This window comes from Cryptotermes secundus, unplaced genomic scaffold (assembly GCF_002891405.2).
Source record: "Cryptotermes secundus unplaced genomic scaffold, Csec_1.0 scaffold50, whole genome shotgun sequence".
NCBI classification, from domain to species: domain Eukaryota; kingdom Metazoa; phylum Arthropoda; class Insecta; order Blattodea; family Kalotermitidae; genus Cryptotermes; species Cryptotermes secundus.
Genome location: NW_019721758.1, coordinates 368,501 through 389,588, shown reverse-complemented (window position 1 = coordinate 389,588; position 21,088 = coordinate 368,501). Strand labels below are relative to the sequence as shown.

The window sequence follows — 21,088 nt, the reverse complement described above, 5'->3', positions numbered from 1 at the left end:
TCATATTACATCCATAAATATTCAACATTTGGGCCTCTAACCAAATATATTTAAATATGGGTGGGGCATCAGGAACAGCAGTAAATATGTCTTACTAAGTAAGATTTGAGGCTTTCACGGCGGTGACTATGAAGAAAGCAGTCTTCTGGGATTTGGCACCGTGTATATGTGGTGTTAACCGACGTTTCGGAGGAACGTATCGCCCCCATCTTCAGGGTAGAAGAAAAAGTATAAGAAATCTGCAAGCGACAACACCGTGAGAAACTGTAAATTACCGTTTCTCACGGTGTTGTCGCTTGCAGATTTCTTATACTTTTTCTTCTACCCTGAAGATGGGGGCGATACGTTCCTCCGAAACGTCGGTTAACACCACATATACACGGTGCCAAATCCCAGAAGACTGCTTTCTTCATGTCTTACTAAATACCGTGTTTCACTGAATACAATACCCACTTTTTGCCCCCTCAAGGGCAACTGTTAGGTCTCTGTTAAAGTACCAGTATAGCACAATGACAAATTTAATTTCAATTCAAAACGTTGAATTAAATTTATCCTTTAACTAAACAACATATATCGAAAATTATGATATTTTATATATTCATCAAGAGCAACAATATATTGTGAAAATAGGAAATTGTATTATTACTGGTAAATTGTGTTTTCAATCAGTCTTTTTCAGTGGTGTTAGTTATTGCAGAAATCTTGTGTGATTAATTTACTTGCAAAAATATAAAAATGTTGCAGAGATGGTGCAGGAAGAAGGAAGTAATCTCTTCTACTTAGCTGTGTAAATAGATATCATGAAGCTATGGCTTCAGCTTTCTAATAATCATTGAATCTGAAATTATCACATTTTCAATAGGTTTTTCAGTAACATTTCTATTAAAATTCTGACCTGGATTCTGGTGATAAAACATGAAAACATCATACGCAAGTGTGCAAGATATTTCCTTCAACTTAGCCTTACAAACTTGGGGTCCACATTATATTCAGCCATTAAATACTGGAGAATACTACGAAAATTATTTAAATTAGAAACTACCTTCATGGTTGAGAAGCATTTACAGTTACCCTGGGTAATCATTAAATAAATAAATAAATATATACATATGGAATATCCTAAATATATATATGCACCTTTTATTAACCTACATTTTAAGAAGTGAAGTGGGCAGATGTGGACCCATTGTTGTGTTAGTTTCCACAAAGTCACAAATGTTCCATATGAACTCACCAGCACCAGTGCACTGACATTGTTGTTGAAAAGAGTGGCATGCTGTTGTATTGTTTCTGGTGGAATAGCAAGACAGGAAATTGAAATTTCATGCTTCAGGTCCTGCAGTGTTTTTGGTTTTGTGACATACCCAAGTAGTCTTTATCTCTTACTGTCCTTCAACACAACTGTGCATACTGGGCTATAGAGGATTCGGACATAATAGGAGAATGACCAGTTAATCTACCACGGACAGCAGGGTGGTCCAGTTGTGTCTTCCTAAGAGATGTTAGGACCATTTTGCTCTGAAGTGACTTTCACCGGTAGTGCTTATTTAACAGTGCCTGGCATCAACAGTTTCGTTTTTGATGAAGACTTTTATTACAATATGATAATGTGTTTGTTCCGCCAGAAAATGTATGGACAAAGAGGAAGTGTGATCCTGACTTAACAGATTTTAACCTTTACCTGTGTTACTCTAAATAACACTATGCATGACACTAAACCAAGAACACTTTAGGAATTTAAGGACAAAACTGAAATTGCCTCTGCTGCTATTTTACCAGTAGCAACACAAGAAGTATAGCCCTTTCTTTAATACCATTAGAAGTACACTGATGTTGGTGGCGGATATTTTGAACAGTTGTGACTTTAATTAAGGAAACCAGCACAACAATGGGTTAACATCTGTCCACTTTGGTTGTTAAAATAAAAGTTAATAAGCTATAGAGATATTGGGTTTTTGGACTTTATCCATCGTCTTGGTTTTAAGATAACTAAGAAAAACACAATGTTTAGGAAACTGGATCTGTTTCCGTCCTCAGGTGAGGGAATCACCTGAGCAAACGTGACACAATCACAAGTGACAATCACTTGTCCAGTGATTGAGGCTAGCTCTTTCTAAGGGACCCAACAGAATAGGTGTTTTACCTCACCTGAGGATGGAAACAGATCCAGTTTCCGAAACGTCATGTTTTTCTTTGTTATCTTAAAACCAGGACAATGGATAAAGTAAAAAAACCCAATATCTCTATGTGTTATACACCATCGTTACAATCCTGTAGTAACTACATATTAAACTGTGTATACCTTTTTCTGGAGAGGATAATTTGTATATGCATATTATTCAGCCAAGTGAATGTAGAAAGTAAACACAGCATGCAGTGTAACAGTACTGTCTTTTAGTCATCTTCCCCAGATTTATAAACACCATACTTCTAATTTATATAAAATATTTTCCATTTTTTAATGAAACTAAGGTTGCTGATAGTAGCATGAGCATAGTAAATACATTGCATTAATTGGCGATTTTTAATATTTTTTTAAATAATAACATATGATATCCTAAATGCAATGAAAATGTTATCATTAAGCCTGTATTAGTTAGTTAGTTAGTTATTGGACAGGGTGGCTTTCCCCATGCACTTAGACCTGTAGTGGTCCATTGTGCTTCCCTCTATGATTTCTACCAGTCTCTATATCCTACCGGTATTGGTGCTTACCATCAGTCCCGCCCAGCCAGCGAGAGCGGCTCTACTAGCTGAGAGGTATTTATAATGCTTCCCCCATCTACCAGAGGTATTAGTGACTGCTGTTGGGCGGGAAATGTCCGCAATTTTGGCTCAGTGACCTCCTTTGGAGGTATGAGGGTCTTTTACGTGCTGTAAAGCTACGACACGGGACCCACGGCTTAAAGTCCCTCTCGGAAGACTTGTTCCCTGAATTTTTCCGCCCTTAAAAATTCGACGACCCACGTACTACGAGTCATGAGGTGGGAACTTTACCCCTAGATTACGGAGGCCGCTTAAGCCTGTATTAAGATACAGTAGAGTCTAATAATTGTAAGGCTGTGATGGTACACATTGAAATGATGGAATTCTGTAACAAGTACATATGAATCTCATGGCTAATACTGGTATATAATTTGCAGGATTTTGACACTATTTGCAGTATAGGTTTTAAGTACTGAACTAATAAGAAAGAAAAAAGAAAGAAAGAAACTAAATTAATTAGTTAAGGAAGTGTAGGATTCACGTGAATTACCGCTGCACACAACACGCGATATTGCTCACCAATTGGGCGCAGTACGGCACCTGAAAGGGAACCCAATGTTACCATACTGTTAGTCAAAAATGCAAGAAAACCAAAACTGAAAACAAACACAACCAAGTAATAAAATTATTATGACTCAATGCTAGCAATTAATTAAATATTAAATCTACTTCAGCAGCTACAAACTAGCAACAGCACAATGATTGTTAATTAACTGATTAGTAAACAAATGCACATGAAAGTAAAGAATTAATTCATTACACTTATTAATTAGCGGCACTAATAGCAAATTTTAGCATAGCAATTAACAAACTGGTTAATTATACACTGGAACAACATATGTTGAGAGACCAAGAGTAAGTGACATCACAGCTGAATTACATAACCAAAATTATGCAATACTGCATAAATTTAACAATCCTCTATCTTCATATCTACCTCCATACTCATAGTAAATGTAACATTATTTGTTAAAATAAATTATTATACTTATAAAATTATATTCTAATAAACACCTGAAATGCATACATACTTTTTTTACAATGAAAAACATTATGTAATGAAAGGAAGCAAGAAAGAAGCAAAAAAGCGAGGAAGAGAGAAGGAAAGTGGATAGAAAGAAGGGAAAGAAAAGAAATAACACAAAGAAATCACTTGCAGTTCTGTGTTCTTATTTTATTTGGTCAGCAGTGACAGGAAACCTTCTTCAGAACTTATGCACTACTAAGAGTTTTAAGAAATTACTGTGCATAAATCAAGCTCTGAAAAACAGTGGTTTTGTCTACTGTTAGAATCTGTTGAAGTTCAATGTGATGTTAATTCTTTTACCCTTTCTTTTCAGCCTTTATTTAAAAAATAGTTCTGCTTGCAGTTTGTATTTACTTGGTAGCTTTCTTTGTCAAAGATTTTTTTGACAATTTATTTATCACCAATATATCCAAAATTTCCTTCTACTTCTTTCTGTACACATTGTTTTGTAATTTCTGGTTCTTTTTAAGCTGTTGGTGGCTAAAGATCGTGAATTATGCGTGAGGTGGTGGGTGGGTTAGTGGATGATATAGAAGGCCACTCTGCGTGGCTTATATCCAGACAAGTTGTTATAACTGGCAATACTATTAAGACTTTTAGACTTGTATTTTGGAAGTACCCAGTTTGAATTTTGCCTGGGTACCAGCTATTTCAAAGAAGAATTTTCTTGGCTGTTTTCAGTCTTGAAGAGGAACAACAGAGAGGAAATTAAGAAGAAGCAATTTTGGGGAAGGTCGAGATAAATGGAACGGCTCGGTTGTTAGATGACCCACATCAAATTGGATACGTCAGATGAAGGCGATAAAGTTAATTAATTTGTTTCTTCTGAAATACTGGCACAACAAACAAATATTTCTCCTAAATTTTATATCATATTTTGAAACCTTTCATTTGAAACACTACAGTATTTATTTAAAGTTACAATATTTTCCTCACTGTTCATGCCTACCATCTATATATAAAATTTTATAAGTGTTATCCACCAGTTAAAATTGCATATGAACAGAAGAAGCTGTTGAGGCATAAGGCCACACATTCAAAAGAAAATGTAAAACTGCCAGAAAAAGTAAAGGTTTTGTGATCAGACATACAAAAGCTTTGGAATGGTGTTATTAAGTTTACCAGTCTTGAGCACTTACACATAAGCGCCCGTTTTAATGCATCGGATTCAAGGTTGTAGTAGCAGTTTTGTTATCGTGGATATAACAACATGTATTCAAGATTGAAGAGTAAGCCAAGAAAGAAATCAGTGTATTGAGGCAGCAAGCAGAGCTCTGCTGCTCTTTGACCCTGAAGACCTAGGCAATATATTCTTCTGAAATATTAGCTGACTTTCACTGGACCACATAGAATTATATCATAGAAGAAAATTCTTCTGTTTTGCTATTTACATAAAAGCATATGACAGGTCACACAGACTAGCAGTCTTCTGCTCTCATTTTGTGAGTGCTGATAACATATTTATTTTTTTTGTGTGAGAAGTGTAATCAGTAACTATCATAGAGTGCGAATTAGATTACAAGGATTTTTCTGTCAAAAGAGTCACACAGATATCCATATAGACCTGCTAGTAAAATTGTGCTTGGGAGCTACAATTTTAAAGCAGCAGAATAATGCAACAGGACACTTGATATCTACACATTAAAATGACAATAAGTATTTGTTTGAATTTATATCTCCATGAAGATCATGAGATATACCTGGGTGTACTTTATCTGTATGTGCCTTCTGTTAGTTTCAAATGTGCTCAGCAACAAAATATGATAATTGTGGCCTTCTCGTATGTAATATCAGTATTCACACTGAAGAGAATCACTTTGATTAGACAAAGTGTACTGGGAAAGAACAAGGCCTTACTGGGAATGGCAGAGGGTATTCCATTTAAATTCAAATCAGGTACTTCTTGAATACAAGTCAGACTTGTTACTGCTTGAGCTAACTTGATCAATATCTTATCATTATTGGAATTACTAATGTGTAAGTTAATTAATATTGAATAATAATAATAAAAGTTCATGTTGTAAGACATAGCACTATCAAATAAGAAATGCATAATCATGCCATAAAATAAATCTCTCTAAATTACACCAAGAACCTCCAATTCCTACACACTGCACAACCTACTACCGTACTTGCAGATTCCTGCTGTGGATACAGCCTACCTCTTTCTACAAGGAGGATACCAGTAGCATAGTTGTGTGCTGTCTTGTAAAACAGAGTGGAGATTATTCATAAAAAAAAAGAATTTATCAGACCAGTGATGTCCTGCTGTATTTTTGTTAAATTCTTAAATTCTCACTAGAACAGACAAAATGATAATATTATTTCTGTGATATCCTTCACTTTTATTCACCCAAATATTATTAAGACTTTGCAGAAAACCCAGTCAAGACATCACTGATGTCCTGGGAATGAAGCACTTTTATAAGATAAACATATGTAGTAGAACTGTATGAGGCATACAGTGTTAACATCTTCAATAAAGGCTCTTGTTCCTTCACATAAAAATGGTGAAATCATGCACCATTATACTAATATATGTTTTGGGCCGCACCATAGCTCAAGCAGTTAGTCGCTGGCTTCCCACTGCGATGGCAGTGGTCTGGTCAAATGGGATTTGTGGTGGGCAAAGTGGCGCTGGGGCAGTTTTTCTCCAAGTACTTCGGTTTCCCCTGCCAATCTTCATTCCACCAACTGCTCCACAATCACCCTCACCTATCATCTGGGGCTGGTACAATAGGCCAGAAGTGGCTGCAGTACAAGGGAATTAGTCCAACCCCACTAGCAATAATATATGTTTCACAGTTGGTTCTCTAGATGAACTAAACCATGAACTTGGTGGGGCCAAGCAATATCACACAAGTTTAATAGTTGACCTTTTCAAAGAAGCTTTATCCTTTTGGTCATTTAATTACACTAACAAGTATATGCAGTGCAATACTCAAGGAAAGGAACGAAGGATTATCTTCGTACAGAAAATATGGTTCATATCAGTCAACCATCAGAGTTTCTGAATAACACAAAGACATACTCTTAACCTTGTAATCATTTCCGAAAACTTCTGAGGTTCGAAAAATTGTCATGATCTGACCGTGAAAGACATCCCACTTCATCTATCATTTACTTTAAAATTTGTTGTTATGAAGATGTCACACTGAAAGACAAACTATAATGCACCTTCTGATAGAATGTTATGTGAGGACAATTTGCATTAGGTATGTAGGGATTACTAGAAATTCATTTCAAAATTACATGGCCCGGCTTCAGTAAAGATCTATACAGTTTTAATATTGACATCTAACTACATGCATTCCATTATTCTGAATTAAACAATTAATTAAGGACAGATAAAACATTTTAAAATTAACTGAACTATGCAAATTTAATGGAGAATAAAGTTTGAGATAGTGTGGATATTTAACAGTTATGAATCATCATCCCATCACAAGGTTTACTTATTTATAATACTTAACAGTATACATATCTGTAGAGGTTCAGAGGTCATGAATGCTGCTCAGAACTTCAGGAACAAGATTGGCAGAGATATATGAGTATTTTGAAACCACCAAAAACTTATGAGTTCACTTTTACTTTTACAGATTTACTTCTGCATTACTGTTGTGAGACATGACTCAATTGATGATGGTGTACTTAGAATGGATAATAATTATGATTTTTGTGCACAAGGTTTTAATAAATTAAGTTCAATAATGAATATTTAATTTTACTATATTTCACTGTGTAATGTGTGGCAAAGGGTTAAGACAATGTTCTTCCTCACATAATTCCTAATTCTTTCCAATTGACAATGGATATTAAGAAAAATATTCATTTATTGCTTAACTTTTTATACTATATGTAATATTAGGCATAGAGAAGGTCCATTGGTTTCATATGAAGATGATAATGAAATTTCGGGTATCTTAAAAGCAGGAAATTTCTTGACCAGCTGAGGACTTTCAATTTTTCAAGGACAAATTTACATTATGGAGATGATTTTTTAGTTAATTCATGAGCCCAGTAGTTAGCCTTGTATGTAATACTGATAATCATACTGTTTGAATATTGGTTGATCTAGAATCCCACCACCATCCAGTTTTCACACAGCAAAAAGAGGAAAACTTGATATACTGTTGTTTTTGATTAAATGTCAAATACAAACAATAATGCAATACTTCCTTGCACTTACTCTGATAACAATTTAAGATATGTTATTTCAACTAAGTTTAAGGCTGGCTGACAATGATCTAACATAGTGGTTATGAAGTATTATTTTGGAAATTTATCAGTTGTTTGAGTTTATTAAAATCGCCGTTTTCAGAAATTGGTTCAATTCCCATCTTCAGAGGGATGGGATTTGAAACTATACCTATTCTCTTGAGCCTTTCTGTACAGGTAGTCTCAAACCATGACCTCATATACTTCTCAAACAATTCTCTGAGGGTATCTTTACTGAGAGCCCTAACAGAGTAGGATTTCTTTCATATACTGTTTCCTTGAAGACTTAAATACAATCTATTTCTGAAAAATAGTGGTTTTAGTAAATTTGAACGATGCACAAAGTCCAAAATAATAGTTTTAAATAATGTGTCTCATTTTATGAGTTTGAACATCAACTGCTGTCTCAAATGAAGTATGTGTACCTGTACAAAATCCACATAGCCTACAGCCTCTCTCCTGTAAGTTAATCCATTAACTTACTTTGCAGTTGCAGGCTGTGCACTTATCATATGGGTCCTTCCACTGGCTTCCCGACTCATACAGGTGACCCAGATATGTACAAGGCTTCCCACCATCTGCAGAATTTAGGCTTGTGTTAGTACCGTCAAGCCCACATGGATCGTCCTCACATCGAGGACAGCAGTCTCCTGGATTCAGCACTGGACTGCTGCACGTCAGTGGTGGACATTCCATTGCCCAGCAGTCAATCTCACCATACTACAAGCAGAAATATTATTATATCATTGGGTAATGTATGAGTACTATAAGTGTTCAAATAGTAGCCCAGGCTAATATTTACTTTTTCTGTGTCACTACCTGGTTATAAATTGAACCAGTGCTACTATTGTCAGCATGTGTGCCATTACCAGATTCACATTTCTATGCTAGTGCCTGGTAATGATTAGAGCCCAAGCTATTTTGGCTATAATATTTAAATGTCCAAATGCAGGAATATGTATACTTTGGCCACGGAGAATATACACATTTCAGTGTACCGATGCGCACACTTCAGATGTAAAAGATTAATTATATTTCATATTTATACCTCTCATTTCTGTATATTAGTTGAGTAATTATGATGCACTAGTTCTAGAGACACATACAAGTAAGTAGATTAGACACGTTATAAATTTTGAGAGGCTGCACAGGAAGGCATCCTGGATTATGTAAGGAGATAAAGCATTCTTCTACAGAGTTTGAGGACAATTTCAAAATCTTCGCATGGGGTGAACTGTTTCTGGATTAAATTGATGAAACTAAAATAATAACTTATAATGCTAAAGACTTATGACGCTTATGCACGCAACAATAGAAGAGCTGTTGGAAACGATGTTTTCTGTTCAGTCTGTTCCAGTGACTGGATAAGTTAAGTGAGAGTGTCAATGAACACTGAGCCAGTTAGTGAATGAATCCCCGTTCAAGAACCATCAATAGAAGGGGAGTGACCAATAATGGTCAGTCCACTCCTATCATTGAAGAGAAGGTCCTACTTTTGAACAGTTACATGGCTAGGAAAGAGAAATCCTTGCTCATGGATCTTGACAGGACTTGAAAACAAGAATTATTTTGCTGTCAGGGATCAGCAGGAATTTTACCAACTGACAAACTGAAGTTACAGAGTTGTAATCCAACTTCCATCCAGCAAGGATGTGAGCATGGAAGCTGAAGAACCTCTGCTGTTAGCATCTGTAGCCTAGCAATGCCTAGCGAAGATTTTAACTGAGCATCAACTAGAAAATACATAAAATACTGAGATTTAGCATGTGCAGTAGTGATTTGTAAAGTGTGTAGAATAGTGATGGTGTTATAATTATTTGTAATTATGAGTTATAAAAGTTAAGTGAGTCCCATTACCAACCCAAAACCCTGTGTCTAGTCACTGACATGTGACAATCCTATAAAGTATGCCAAACAACTGAGTTGGGTAGGACATGAAAAACATTTTATGAATTTAAGAATTTTTATAAATTTGGATTTAATTTGTAGTGCAGGAAGGGCTTTTTCCCTTCACCACCTATTCAGACTGACTTCCAACTGCACTCATACTAATGGGTATTTCCTTGTAGGTAAAGCATCCAGAGCATGGAATTGAACACTCACTGCCACATAGTGTTGAAGCTTAGAATGCACAACCTCATTATGCTTGCATGGCATGAAAGGAACACATGATGTTTATGCTAAATTTATAGATATTAATTTCATTTTACATTATACAGATCCACACATACAACATGCATTATTCTGTAGACATCTGATCTACTACTACTGTTTTGAAGCTTCATGAAGTACAGTCATGAACTCTGAAATGGGAAGAGGAGAAGGGAGAAAGTGAAGGGAGGTACTTGAGGGGTAAGAGGAAGAAACTTACCAGACATTCGCAAGTCTGGCACTGGTAGATCCATCTATCACCACTGCGGAATACCACGTGCTTTAATTCTTGGTGTGTGCATGCTGCACTCGGGTCACACTGGGGGCAACATTTGTCAGAAGCACTTCCTCCACGTACTGAACAGTCACATGTGGGATCTCTGCATGAGATCACACCTGATGAGCACTCACACCGCCGACATGGTTGTCCTGCAGGACTGACTGTTAGCCCATTGATCACTTCTGTGCCTTCAAACATGCAACCTATAAAATATTTGAGACCAGTTCGTATTTCTCCTAAAATATAATTCTTGTCCTCCACTTTTTGTGTGTCCACTTACTTAGTGCACACTGTAGAGCAATATGTGATAGACAGTCCTACTGTGTGCATATAAAGAGTTCCTGATGCACAAGGTGGAGATAACCTGGACTTCCTACCTTCCTTTTGACCATATCCATCCTCCAGGGATAGTACTTAAATCTACTGAACTCCACTTGTTTGTACATGTAGCTTGAGACTACAAAAGAGCTTCTTTGTCAGTTTTCATTATCTTGCCCACAGAAAGATGGAAAGCATAATATGTTAGCTGCTTATACTCTTTTCATACATATTTATTTTTAAATTTTGTTGGCACATTTTACTATTTGCTTCTACCCTTCTGAAAAGTCTTCACTTTCATGAAACATGCATCTACTCCTTGATGGGCAGAGTATTACTCTGAAGAGAGAAATTAAATTTATGCACAAAATTATTAGATATTCTCTGCCAACCTTTTATGGCTGAGAAGGAGCCAAGTTACAGCATATTGTTCACATACTTGACCTCATTCTTGTAAATAAGAAATGAGAACATTTGTCTATACCAACAACTGTTAAAGACAAAAGAATTATATGTCTGGGAAAGAAGAATATAAAAAACACTCAACTGTGTTGACTGTGAGTAGTGTTTATTGCAATGGAAATTTTCATCATTTTACTAACTGAGACCACAAACTTTCCTTTTACTATGTTGACGATGGAGTAAACAACAATGCTGTGCTTGTAAATGTAGACTTTTCACTATATATGCAGCATGTCTGCACTGGTTTCATCATTCATGCCTTTATTTCAGATTTATTAATTTTAATTATACAGATTTACAGAATGAGTTACACTGTTGTTTTATAAGGGGAAAGAGATCCAAACTGTATGTATGAGTGCTGCTCAGGTGAAAATTATGTGCATGTTAAGCATGTCAATGTCACAGTGATTCATTCAGCAGCCCAGCCAGTTCTATGCATGAGGGATCCTTTAGCTGGGAACTATTCTGATGGCCTCTACTCCTTCATCCAGAACAATCCCTAAATGGGGTTCACCTGAAAAAACTTTCATGGTTTTCATGCATTTGATAACATAGCAGTGTGCAAAAAAGGTTTTCTTTTCCCATGCAGATGTACATCAAAATTAAAGTTGCCCTAAAACTTTTAATTGCAAAGTTCATAGAAATTTGTCTAGTAGTATTAGAAATGGAGTATGAGGATACACAGACAGAAAATCCCTATCACACATTTATTTTATGCAAGGAATGCACACATTTGGAGATATCTGCTTCTTACTGAGCTTGCAGTCTGGTCCCCTGTCTGCAGGGCAGGTACACTGGAAGCCTCCTTCAGTGTTAATGCAGCGAGCTGATGGGTGACATGTGTGAGTGCCCTCCTGACACTCATCGATATCTGCAACATATTAGTAGTATGTTTCACACTCTGAGGTTCAGTGAATTGGTTTATTCGGCTACTTAATGACAATTTGTCAATAGTAGCAATTTGCGAATGATGTGGAACTGGTTATTGTTTATCTTCAGATGTGCTACTTGTATTTGCTTAGAAAAAAAATCTCAAACTTTCCGTACTTTGTACCCTTCTGAAGCAATCAAATGTCTGCACTCCCACTTCAACAAAAACATGAAAATTTCAGAACTTAATTTTTATAATGATCTTATAATAATGTATAAATGGGCAATGATCACATTGATATTTGTCACATATTATGACAGCTCAGTCAGTGTAGTAAGCAAGCTGTGGGTTGCATGATCAAGGAGTTGGGGTTAAATGCCTGGGATGGGCAGGGGTTTCTTCTGTTCTCTTTTAATATTTTAATATCCAGTCTGCATCTAGGGTTCACTCAGCCACCTATACAATGGTTACCAGGGGGGAGGGGCTGTTTCTGTGAGTGTGCATTGGCAGGAGTGTGACGCTGTTAACTCACTTTCATCTAGTGCTGAAGTTGAGAATGGTGGAACTATCCTCCAGTCCCCCATACATCTTCATGGCATGGTGCTTAATTAACTAAGTCCAGGGATAATTTGACCTTTTAATTTTTTTTTTAAATTCGCTTAGTGGGGGTGGAGTCCAACTGGGTCCACTCGGTCACTGATTGGCCTATTGTAGCCTGCCCCAGGTGATTATGATGATGGAGAATTTGTTGGAATGAAGATTGGCAGGGGAAATCGAAGTACTTGGAGAAAACCAGCCCCAGCGCCACTTTGTCCACCACAAATCCCACTTGACCAGACCTGGGATCGAACCCGGGCCTCCGCGGTGAGAAGCCAGTGACTAACCGCTTGAGCTATGGCACGGCCTAATTTGACCTTTACCTTTACCTTTACCGTATGTAGAACTTTGTTCTGATATCATTCACAATATGTAAATATTAAACTCAAAGATAACAATTTTCCATGGGGAACTGAAAAGTACAAATGAATATTTATGATCTCTCTGGCAAGCTGCACCAGTACCACAGTTTGAGAAATGGTAGATTATAGAAAATGAGGGCGAACATGAAAATCTCAGGACAGGTGCTGATGGGAATGGTGACCACTATACAGTAATATTTGGTACATTAAAAGCTCTAAATTGAAAAACTGTTACAGGATGGGATGATGTTTTTGTTTTAGACTTGAAATTTTGATAGAAAATTAGCTTACAGGTTGATGCTCATAATAACATTTGTTTTTAGAAAATATATCCACAGAACACATGTGAACTCCCTTGCAAAATCTGATATTTCATGGAAACAATATTCAAATAATTAATATAAATTCCAATGCATTTAGTTTTCTCTTCTATATTTATTATTTGTGTTAGGAAATATTTCAGACAGAATAAAATAAAGTTATTCATTGAATGCTGAATACTAAAGTGGTAGAATTACAGATCTCTTAAACATCACTGGAGCATCTGGGGTTTTAACTCTGGAGAGAAGTGAAGTAAAGCTATCCCTGTAATAGGAACCATAGGTTTGTGGGATGATGAGCCTCCCACATTCTCTAGACAATTGGCTCACAGCTGACTGTGAGGTTGTCAGTCATATGCACCGGCTGCTTTACCTCCAGGAAGATTTCTGGTACTCATTTCTATAAGAGGCTGAGTTTACCCCAGCGCCATAGTGCGACTGGAAAGGTTAAGTCAAATGAAAAATACAGTGTCCTCATCAGTAATCGAACCTATGACCTTCAGGCTTGTAGCATAGCACCACGACCAACTATGCTACTGCATGTCCCCTTTAATGCTGATAGCCTTGAATTTAATTTAATGATCTTACCTTGGCATATAGGTCCATGGTTGTCATCATGGAGAATGCTTCTGTACCCAGGTTTGCAACGACAGTAGTACCAACCAGGCATATTTACGCAAACAGAATTTTTGTGACATCGGTGGAGGTTTGATACACACTCATCCAGATCCAATTCACAACTAGGTCCTACATAACCTTTTCGACAAGTACAGTTCCCAGGAGAAAGACATTCACCACTATTTAAACAGGTCTGGTTGCACACAGCTGCAATTGAAAGAGCATATTTGGTCAGATTCTAGTCAGATAAATTTATAAGCTTACATGTATTTATGGCTTATTAATTCATATAAAACTGCTACAAGGAATGTGAAAGGTGGGTGAAAATACTGGAGTACTGAAGTATAATTACTGTTATACGTCCAGGACACAGCTAAACCTCTTTATCTGATGAAACTCATTTTACTACAGAAAATATTGGGACAATATAAATTTAACATATTAAACATCCACAACACTTTAAGAAACTCCCTAGAACATAAAAGAAGGATTGTTAATCCTGAATTTATAGTTATGGAAATTTTCGTAAGTAGACCAGTGTAAAGAAAATAGGTTCAAAAGTATTCTGACGATGGTGCATAGCACTTGGACTTTTCCATCATCCAGTATTCTAGAAATTACAAAACATGACGTGTCGGAAAGTGGGTCTGTTTCTTTCCTCAGGTTGGAGGAAGGCACCTACTCAGTTGGGTCCCTTAGAAAGAGCTAACCTCAATCACTGGACAACCCCTGTCAGATTCACACAGCACAATGCTTCACAAGTATTCCCTGTGAATGTGTCAGGAGCTCCTCCAGTGAAACAGGCAGACCTCTAGCCGTGTGTCTCCATAACACAGGCACAATCTCCAACAGGGTCTTCTAGAAAAATCAAAATTTGCTCAACCTGCCTATGAAGAGGGCCATAGAGTAGGCTGGGATGATGCTAGGATATTGGAAATTGAAAGTAATAGCAGGTATAGAATATACAAGAAATCTGCCCATATGGCATGCTTAACCAATCCAATTAGTCAGCCCATTTTGGACATTCTTCCTATCTAGATCAGTGATGTTTCTAATTCAGAGGAAGATCTGTATGACGTGACAGATTCTTCGTGGTTTTCCATAAGGTTTTAATCTTGAGTGTTCAAGTTTTACTCCACAGATGGCGCTAGTGATAAACACATCATTGCTACTCATGCACTTGGTTTTGTTGGCTAGGTTTGTAGCAAAAATTTCTGCCTCTGTCTCTATCCTAGTTCCATGCATTGTATGTGATCTATCACAATTTTTATTGCCTTTTTCTTGTTATCTCCCTCCAAATTAGTCTGGTCTCAGGTGGCTAAATAACTGGCCCAAATCCCTTCATTGAAGCCCTGCAAATCCAAGGAGGTGACAGAATTAGAAAAGTATTAAGTGTTATATTTCACAGAAACTTGAACTTTCATTGCAAAAAAATGTTAGCTTTTAGCAGAATTTGACTACCCTCCTTCTACAAAAGAAAAACTTTGTGAATTGATTACAGCAGTTTTTTTTTATTTATTTTAAGTGAAATGGCTTCAAAATAATTTTTACTTATACTGACTTCCAAATTTTCCACATCTTTAACAAATTTAGAAATAGGGCAATCATGAAGTTTAAAAATTAATTAATTAATATTCCTTATATTATAAACAAATAATTCATGTTATAAATAGAAGTGCAAGTGATAAAGGACATATATATTATAAACGTTACCTTTATTATAATTAAACAATATGAGGGGTGGGGGCCACAGAAGTGAATGAACTACTGTTCTAGAATACCGGACGATGGGGAGAAAGTCCAAAAACCCAGTCATTCTGAAGAAAGAAAATGATTTTCAAATTACTCTAGCCTGAGTAAAACATATCCTTGCTCACACAATACTTCCAAAAATACAGAATGTGATATAGACAATGAATACATAACCCATAAAGTGTGCACAGTTGTATGGATAACAGTAAAACTGTGAACAGAAGTGTCTAGATTTTGTAGATCTACCATCATAAATATTTTCAAGTCCTTACACTGAACAGTTCTAGTCTTGAAGTCTAAAGGTTTCTGACGATGATGGTGCATAACCAGAATTGTGATTATTATTTTGGACATTGGACACTGTCCATTGTCCAAAATAACAGTTTCAGCATCACTTTCTATTCATAACCATGGCAATACACACCTACTGGCAATCATCTGTAAACCTGGAGCTCTGTTTCCTTCCAGTGATCCTTAGGTTTTATCTTCCTTCAGTATATTGAAGTTAATATAATTTATCAAGTCACATATGACAGCATATCTGCAACACTTTCAGCTCCAAGGTTCACATGACTGCCATGTTAATGGTACAGATTAAAAGGAAAAAAAAATGTGAAGTCTTTCACGTTTATGCTATTAAGGACACATTTTGTGCAAACTGGTGAAATGCGTCAAGAAGCTGTTAAATGAGAACATGTGTACATCCACAAACACATGCACATGCTTCCTTATGTGGAAGCTATTAGTTCCACTCTCCTTATGAAATCAGCAAAGTAAACTCATAAAAAGTTCACTTACGCTTGCAATCATATCCATCACCCTCATAGCCTTCTTGACACTTGCAATGGTAACTGCCAAGTGTGTTGACACAATCTGCATGTCGGTGACAGGAGTGTTCTCCAGTACTGCACTCATCCAGTTCCACACAGTTGAACTTATCAAGTCGGCGATAACCGGGGAGGCACTCACAGATATAGGAGCCATTAGTATTAACACACCGTGTATTGCTGTGACAGTGATGCCCCTCAAGACCACCCTCTTGCTGACATTCATCGACATCTGCCATGCATTCAAGTAACACATAGTAATAAATTAATGTTAATATATAATCTAGACCAGTCTTGGGGGCTCTCCTGTAACCAGGATCAGTGACTTTAAAAATATGGGTAATAAAATGCTGATGATACAGTTTATGAGACTACATGAAAGCTGATTATACTGGATAAGTAATAGTGATATTCCAGCAGAGTTAGAGAAGGTAATATGTTATTAAAGTAATTCATCACATAAAGCAGTGAAATAATAATAATTCAGTAATTTTAATCTTCTCATCTTTATGAATTAGACAATTTAATTCTTGTACTAGCTCCAGAATTCTTTTTCTGGCATTTTCTTGGGTCTTCCTTTAACTCAGTAATTTAATAACTATAATTGCTAATAATTATTTTATCATAATATGCTGCAAAGTTGAAGACTTTCTCTTCTTTGACCTCGAGGCCAAAGATTTTAAGATTTCTGACAAATTGCTTTACAAAAGTATGATAAATTAATTTTTCTCACAGTACCTATTGCATTAAAGCTGTAATTCTTACACTACTGCCTTTTTGACAATTCTCTATTCATTTTTTCATTTTTCATTTTTATTATCATTCAACAATCCATACATACAGGTATTACAAACATTTGCATAGGGAAATTCCAAATAATGAAATGGACCTCTTCATTGCTTCCAAGGCAAACACAGGTCAAGCAAGCTGGGTAGACTGTAAGTTGAAGCATTAGCCAAAGCAACATATTTTGGTGCCATATACATCCCTAAAGTAATACATTTCATTACACAGCATTAAAAAGGGCATAATCTTATGACAAATATTTCATGCAAACAGATATGTTACACTGGACATATTTACATACCATGGCAGAAGTGACCATCTCCAAAGAAGCCTGCATTGCATTGACAAGCATATGTAGTCTGTAAGTTGAGGCAGGTTGCATTCATGTGGCACATGTGACCCAGAATACAGTAGTCAACCCCTAGACCCATCCGAGGATGCAGCATAACAGCAGCAATACACACCAATGTTAGCTTGTTAGTTACAAATTTTACACAATTACTGTGTTGAATCAGGCATATCATATATTAAATGCCTTTACATTATGTTAAAACATGAGGGAAGTGACTGAAGATAAAGACTCAATTATCATTAATCTGTAAATTAAGGACAGAGATCAATATTCTACAGGAGAAAGAAATTAGCACATGAGATGAAATTAAAGGTATTCACAAGGAACACAAAGGCTTCAAAAGAGAGAAAAGGTGAATTCCAATGCGGTATACACATTTCCCAATATATTCCTCTGAACTTATATTTTTTAGTAATCTTGATGCTCATTAATTGCAGACACGAAGTCAGTTTCTTTTGTTTTATGCAGCTTGTGCTTAATTGTTGTGATAGATGTTAGTGCTAAAAACGTATACAGTACTGCAACATACAAAGCTACTGTGAAAACGTAATTATAATTTTGAGAAGACTTTACTATAATGTTTGTATGTGTATTGTACTAAACATGCCTGTCTTTCAATCTGTTTGCTTTCTACAGATTTTCATACAATTTTATATGCATTTCCCTTCCCTCCCATGTATGTTTCATGACTTGTGAATCAGAACCTCCTCGATTTGATTATCTTAATATTTGGCATGGAGTACAAATTACAAAGTGGTGGTTTTCAAGAGTTCTATCTTCTGGTATAGGTGACATGTTCCTCCGAGAAGTCAGTTGAATTTCAACAGACTGCAAGACATTACATCCCAGAAAACAGTATTTTTTAAATGATGAAGTGCTTCATTATGCTATTCACTTCAGCCTCCCATTACCTCCTCTTTCTTGGGTAAAAAGAACCAACATTAAATCTTATAAAAGAGTATTAATGCCATCCAGTGTGATTGATAAATGTTGTGTTGTAAGCGAAGAAAGATTGAAAAACACAACATTGTCAATCCCGCTGGACAGGATTAATAATCTTTTATACTATTGCTAGTGTGATGGACCAGGATGAACCAAGTCAAACATTAAATCTGTACAACATATTTTTTTGATAGAGTCCAGTAGCAAGTACAATTGAAATCTATCCAACAGTTTCCCAGGCAGATATTATAACTTCTACAACATTCATTTATTTTATGTACTTCATGGCTATAAAAGGTCACTTTAGAATCTCGTTATCATCTCCATTAATAGAACCGAACAGTCCTAGGGGGAAAGAAGTGTGAATACATGTCAAAAGCAAGTGCTGCTTTACACCTTTCATCTAAGTTACATTAATATAGGCTAAATTAAGCTATAAACACATATTGAAATCTTTAAAATATTATATATATTTTAATGTGTTTTGCTACTGAAGACGCCTTTCAGATTGTTACTTGGTTTATTTAACAACCTACAAGTTTTGGCTACAATTAATTATAACACTGTTACATGTTTACACAATTTACAAACCCTACACACTATTCTATTCACTCTATCTTCAAGAGTCTTCACGTATTAATAACGCGGGAGCTATACATGTGTCAATAAATTACACACTCCCAATATCTTCTCCGCTATCACAAACTACCACTGATTATCACACGTTCCGGTATTTTTCTTTCCCTGTTCACGATCCTCACTGCGTCACTCCTGATCACAAAACTCACTACTGAATAGTGTTCGCTGCTCCTTATTTGGCCTCGGCACGGACAAGACAGAAAACAGTTAAGTGATAGGTACAGCCGTTGCTTGACGCCGTGTTTACCGATAGCCTAGCAACGCTGTTGGGAGTTCGTTTACTGCTGCATAGCAAGCGCGGCATCCCCTGCTACATCACGGCGGGGAAGGGGCGGAATGTTGACCGACCTGTTACCGTAGCAATGACAGAGCCCGATGTTGTTACGTCACCGCTGGCGGAGAAGGGGATGTCCTCCATAGCGCGATATGTCACAATATATTTTCTGCATGATAATAGTGAATATAACAATTCCAATTTACTGAAATCTGAAGTAAATGCCAAAACACTGCAGAACTGTATAAACCAAATTTCCTTTGGGATTAGCAAAAAGGATATATATTTCATATAAGAATATGAATATTGAACCCACTAAATGAAGTACTGATCAAACATCCAATTAAGAAACAAATATTAAAATCATAAGTTTCAGGACCATTAACAAAAAGAGTTGTGAACAGATTTTCTCCTGCGCCACCGACCCAGCTTGCTACTCAAAGGTCCATTTTCGTGTTATAATTTGGTGCTCCCAAATGAGATGCAGACATGTTCACTTTAGAGTTGTGCTGCTGTATAAGTTACTCATTGTTGGGAGAAGGCTTACTGCATCCAATTTGAAACAGTATGAACAATGTAATTCTAAAACAATAATGTACATACATCTTATGTACTTCATTCACTAAATGCTTGCACAAGCATAATGGTTTTATATTCCTTGTTGAAGCTGGCTAAGAGGTTGAGTCAAAATGCTGTGGATAACAATCACAATTCTGACTTTGATAAGTCATGGGTACTGCTAACATTTCTGAGAAGTAATTTTTGAAACCCTCTCTCACACATGTGTTCCTTTGTGGTATCCCAGTGGCTGCAAGGAATCATCTTGTGACAATTTAACTCGTTAAAAATCTTTAATATTTTCTAATGTAAGCTCTTAAGAGCAATTATGCATATAAATGTTAACAAGAATCTATCTTTCATCGGTAATGGTACAACAATTTAAAACAAATCAGATGATTCAGCACATTTAGTGAATACAGTAAGTTGCTGTTTCCTTAGTGAATGGGTAAGTCGCAAAGAGGGTTCACATGCTTAAATGCTGGAATTGGAAATCTTATCACATTGTACTAACAACAGGCTTGATTTGTGGCCAAAAAAAAAAAAGGCTTGAGAGAAAACCTATGCCATGAGTCTTTGTTACATTTGGAGTTTTTTAATCATTTTAACATGTAAGAACATTTTCAGGGCCAGGAATTTGCATTTTAATAAAATGCTTGTGAGGTTATAATATTATCAAATCAGTTAAGAAAAACGTTGTTCATGTAAGGCATTAGTTTCTGTGGTAAGATGAATCAGTATATGCACAAAAACAATTATACAAACATTTATAAAACATAATTTCTTTGCTCAGTACTTACCAGAACATACATACTACTAGGACATTTCAGCAGAGACAGCATTAGGAAATAATTATTTAATTTTTACAACTCTACACACTTAAAAACTTTTTTTTAATGCTAGTAGGGTGGGACTAAGTCCCTTGCACTGCGGCCACTTCTGGCCTATTGTACCAGCCCCAGATGATA

The 21,088-nt window shown here is 36.2% G+C and overlaps 1 protein-coding gene across 5 annotated transcripts in view; it reads right to left on the bottom strand.

Moving 5' to 3' along the window:
* The window catches only part of LOC111875599 (protein kinase C-binding protein NELL1), a 238,612-nt gene that overhangs the window by 16,969 nt on the left and 200,555 nt on the right, over positions 1-21,088 (bottom strand). For 2 of the 5 annotated variants that reach the window (XM_023871964.2, XM_023871968.2), the window contains exons 9-15: positions 17,657-17,776; positions 16,541-16,801; positions 13,961-14,197; positions 11,977-12,093; positions 10,383-10,645; positions 8,495-8,731; positions 3,286-3,306 (exon numbers count right to left, since the gene is read on the bottom strand). In XM_023871964.2, the coding sequence (XP_023727732.1) occupies positions 3,286-3,306; positions 8,495-8,731; positions 10,383-10,645; positions 11,977-12,093; positions 13,961-14,197; positions 16,541-16,801; positions 17,657-17,776 (1,256 nt within the window). Of the gene's footprint in view, positions 1-3,256; positions 3,307-8,494; positions 8,732-10,382; positions 10,646-11,976; positions 12,094-13,960; positions 14,198-16,540; positions 16,802-17,656; positions 17,777-21,088 lie in introns of all 5 variants that reach the window. The other 3 variants (XM_023871966.2, XM_023871965.2, XM_023871967.2) reach the window with 3 other exon arrangements.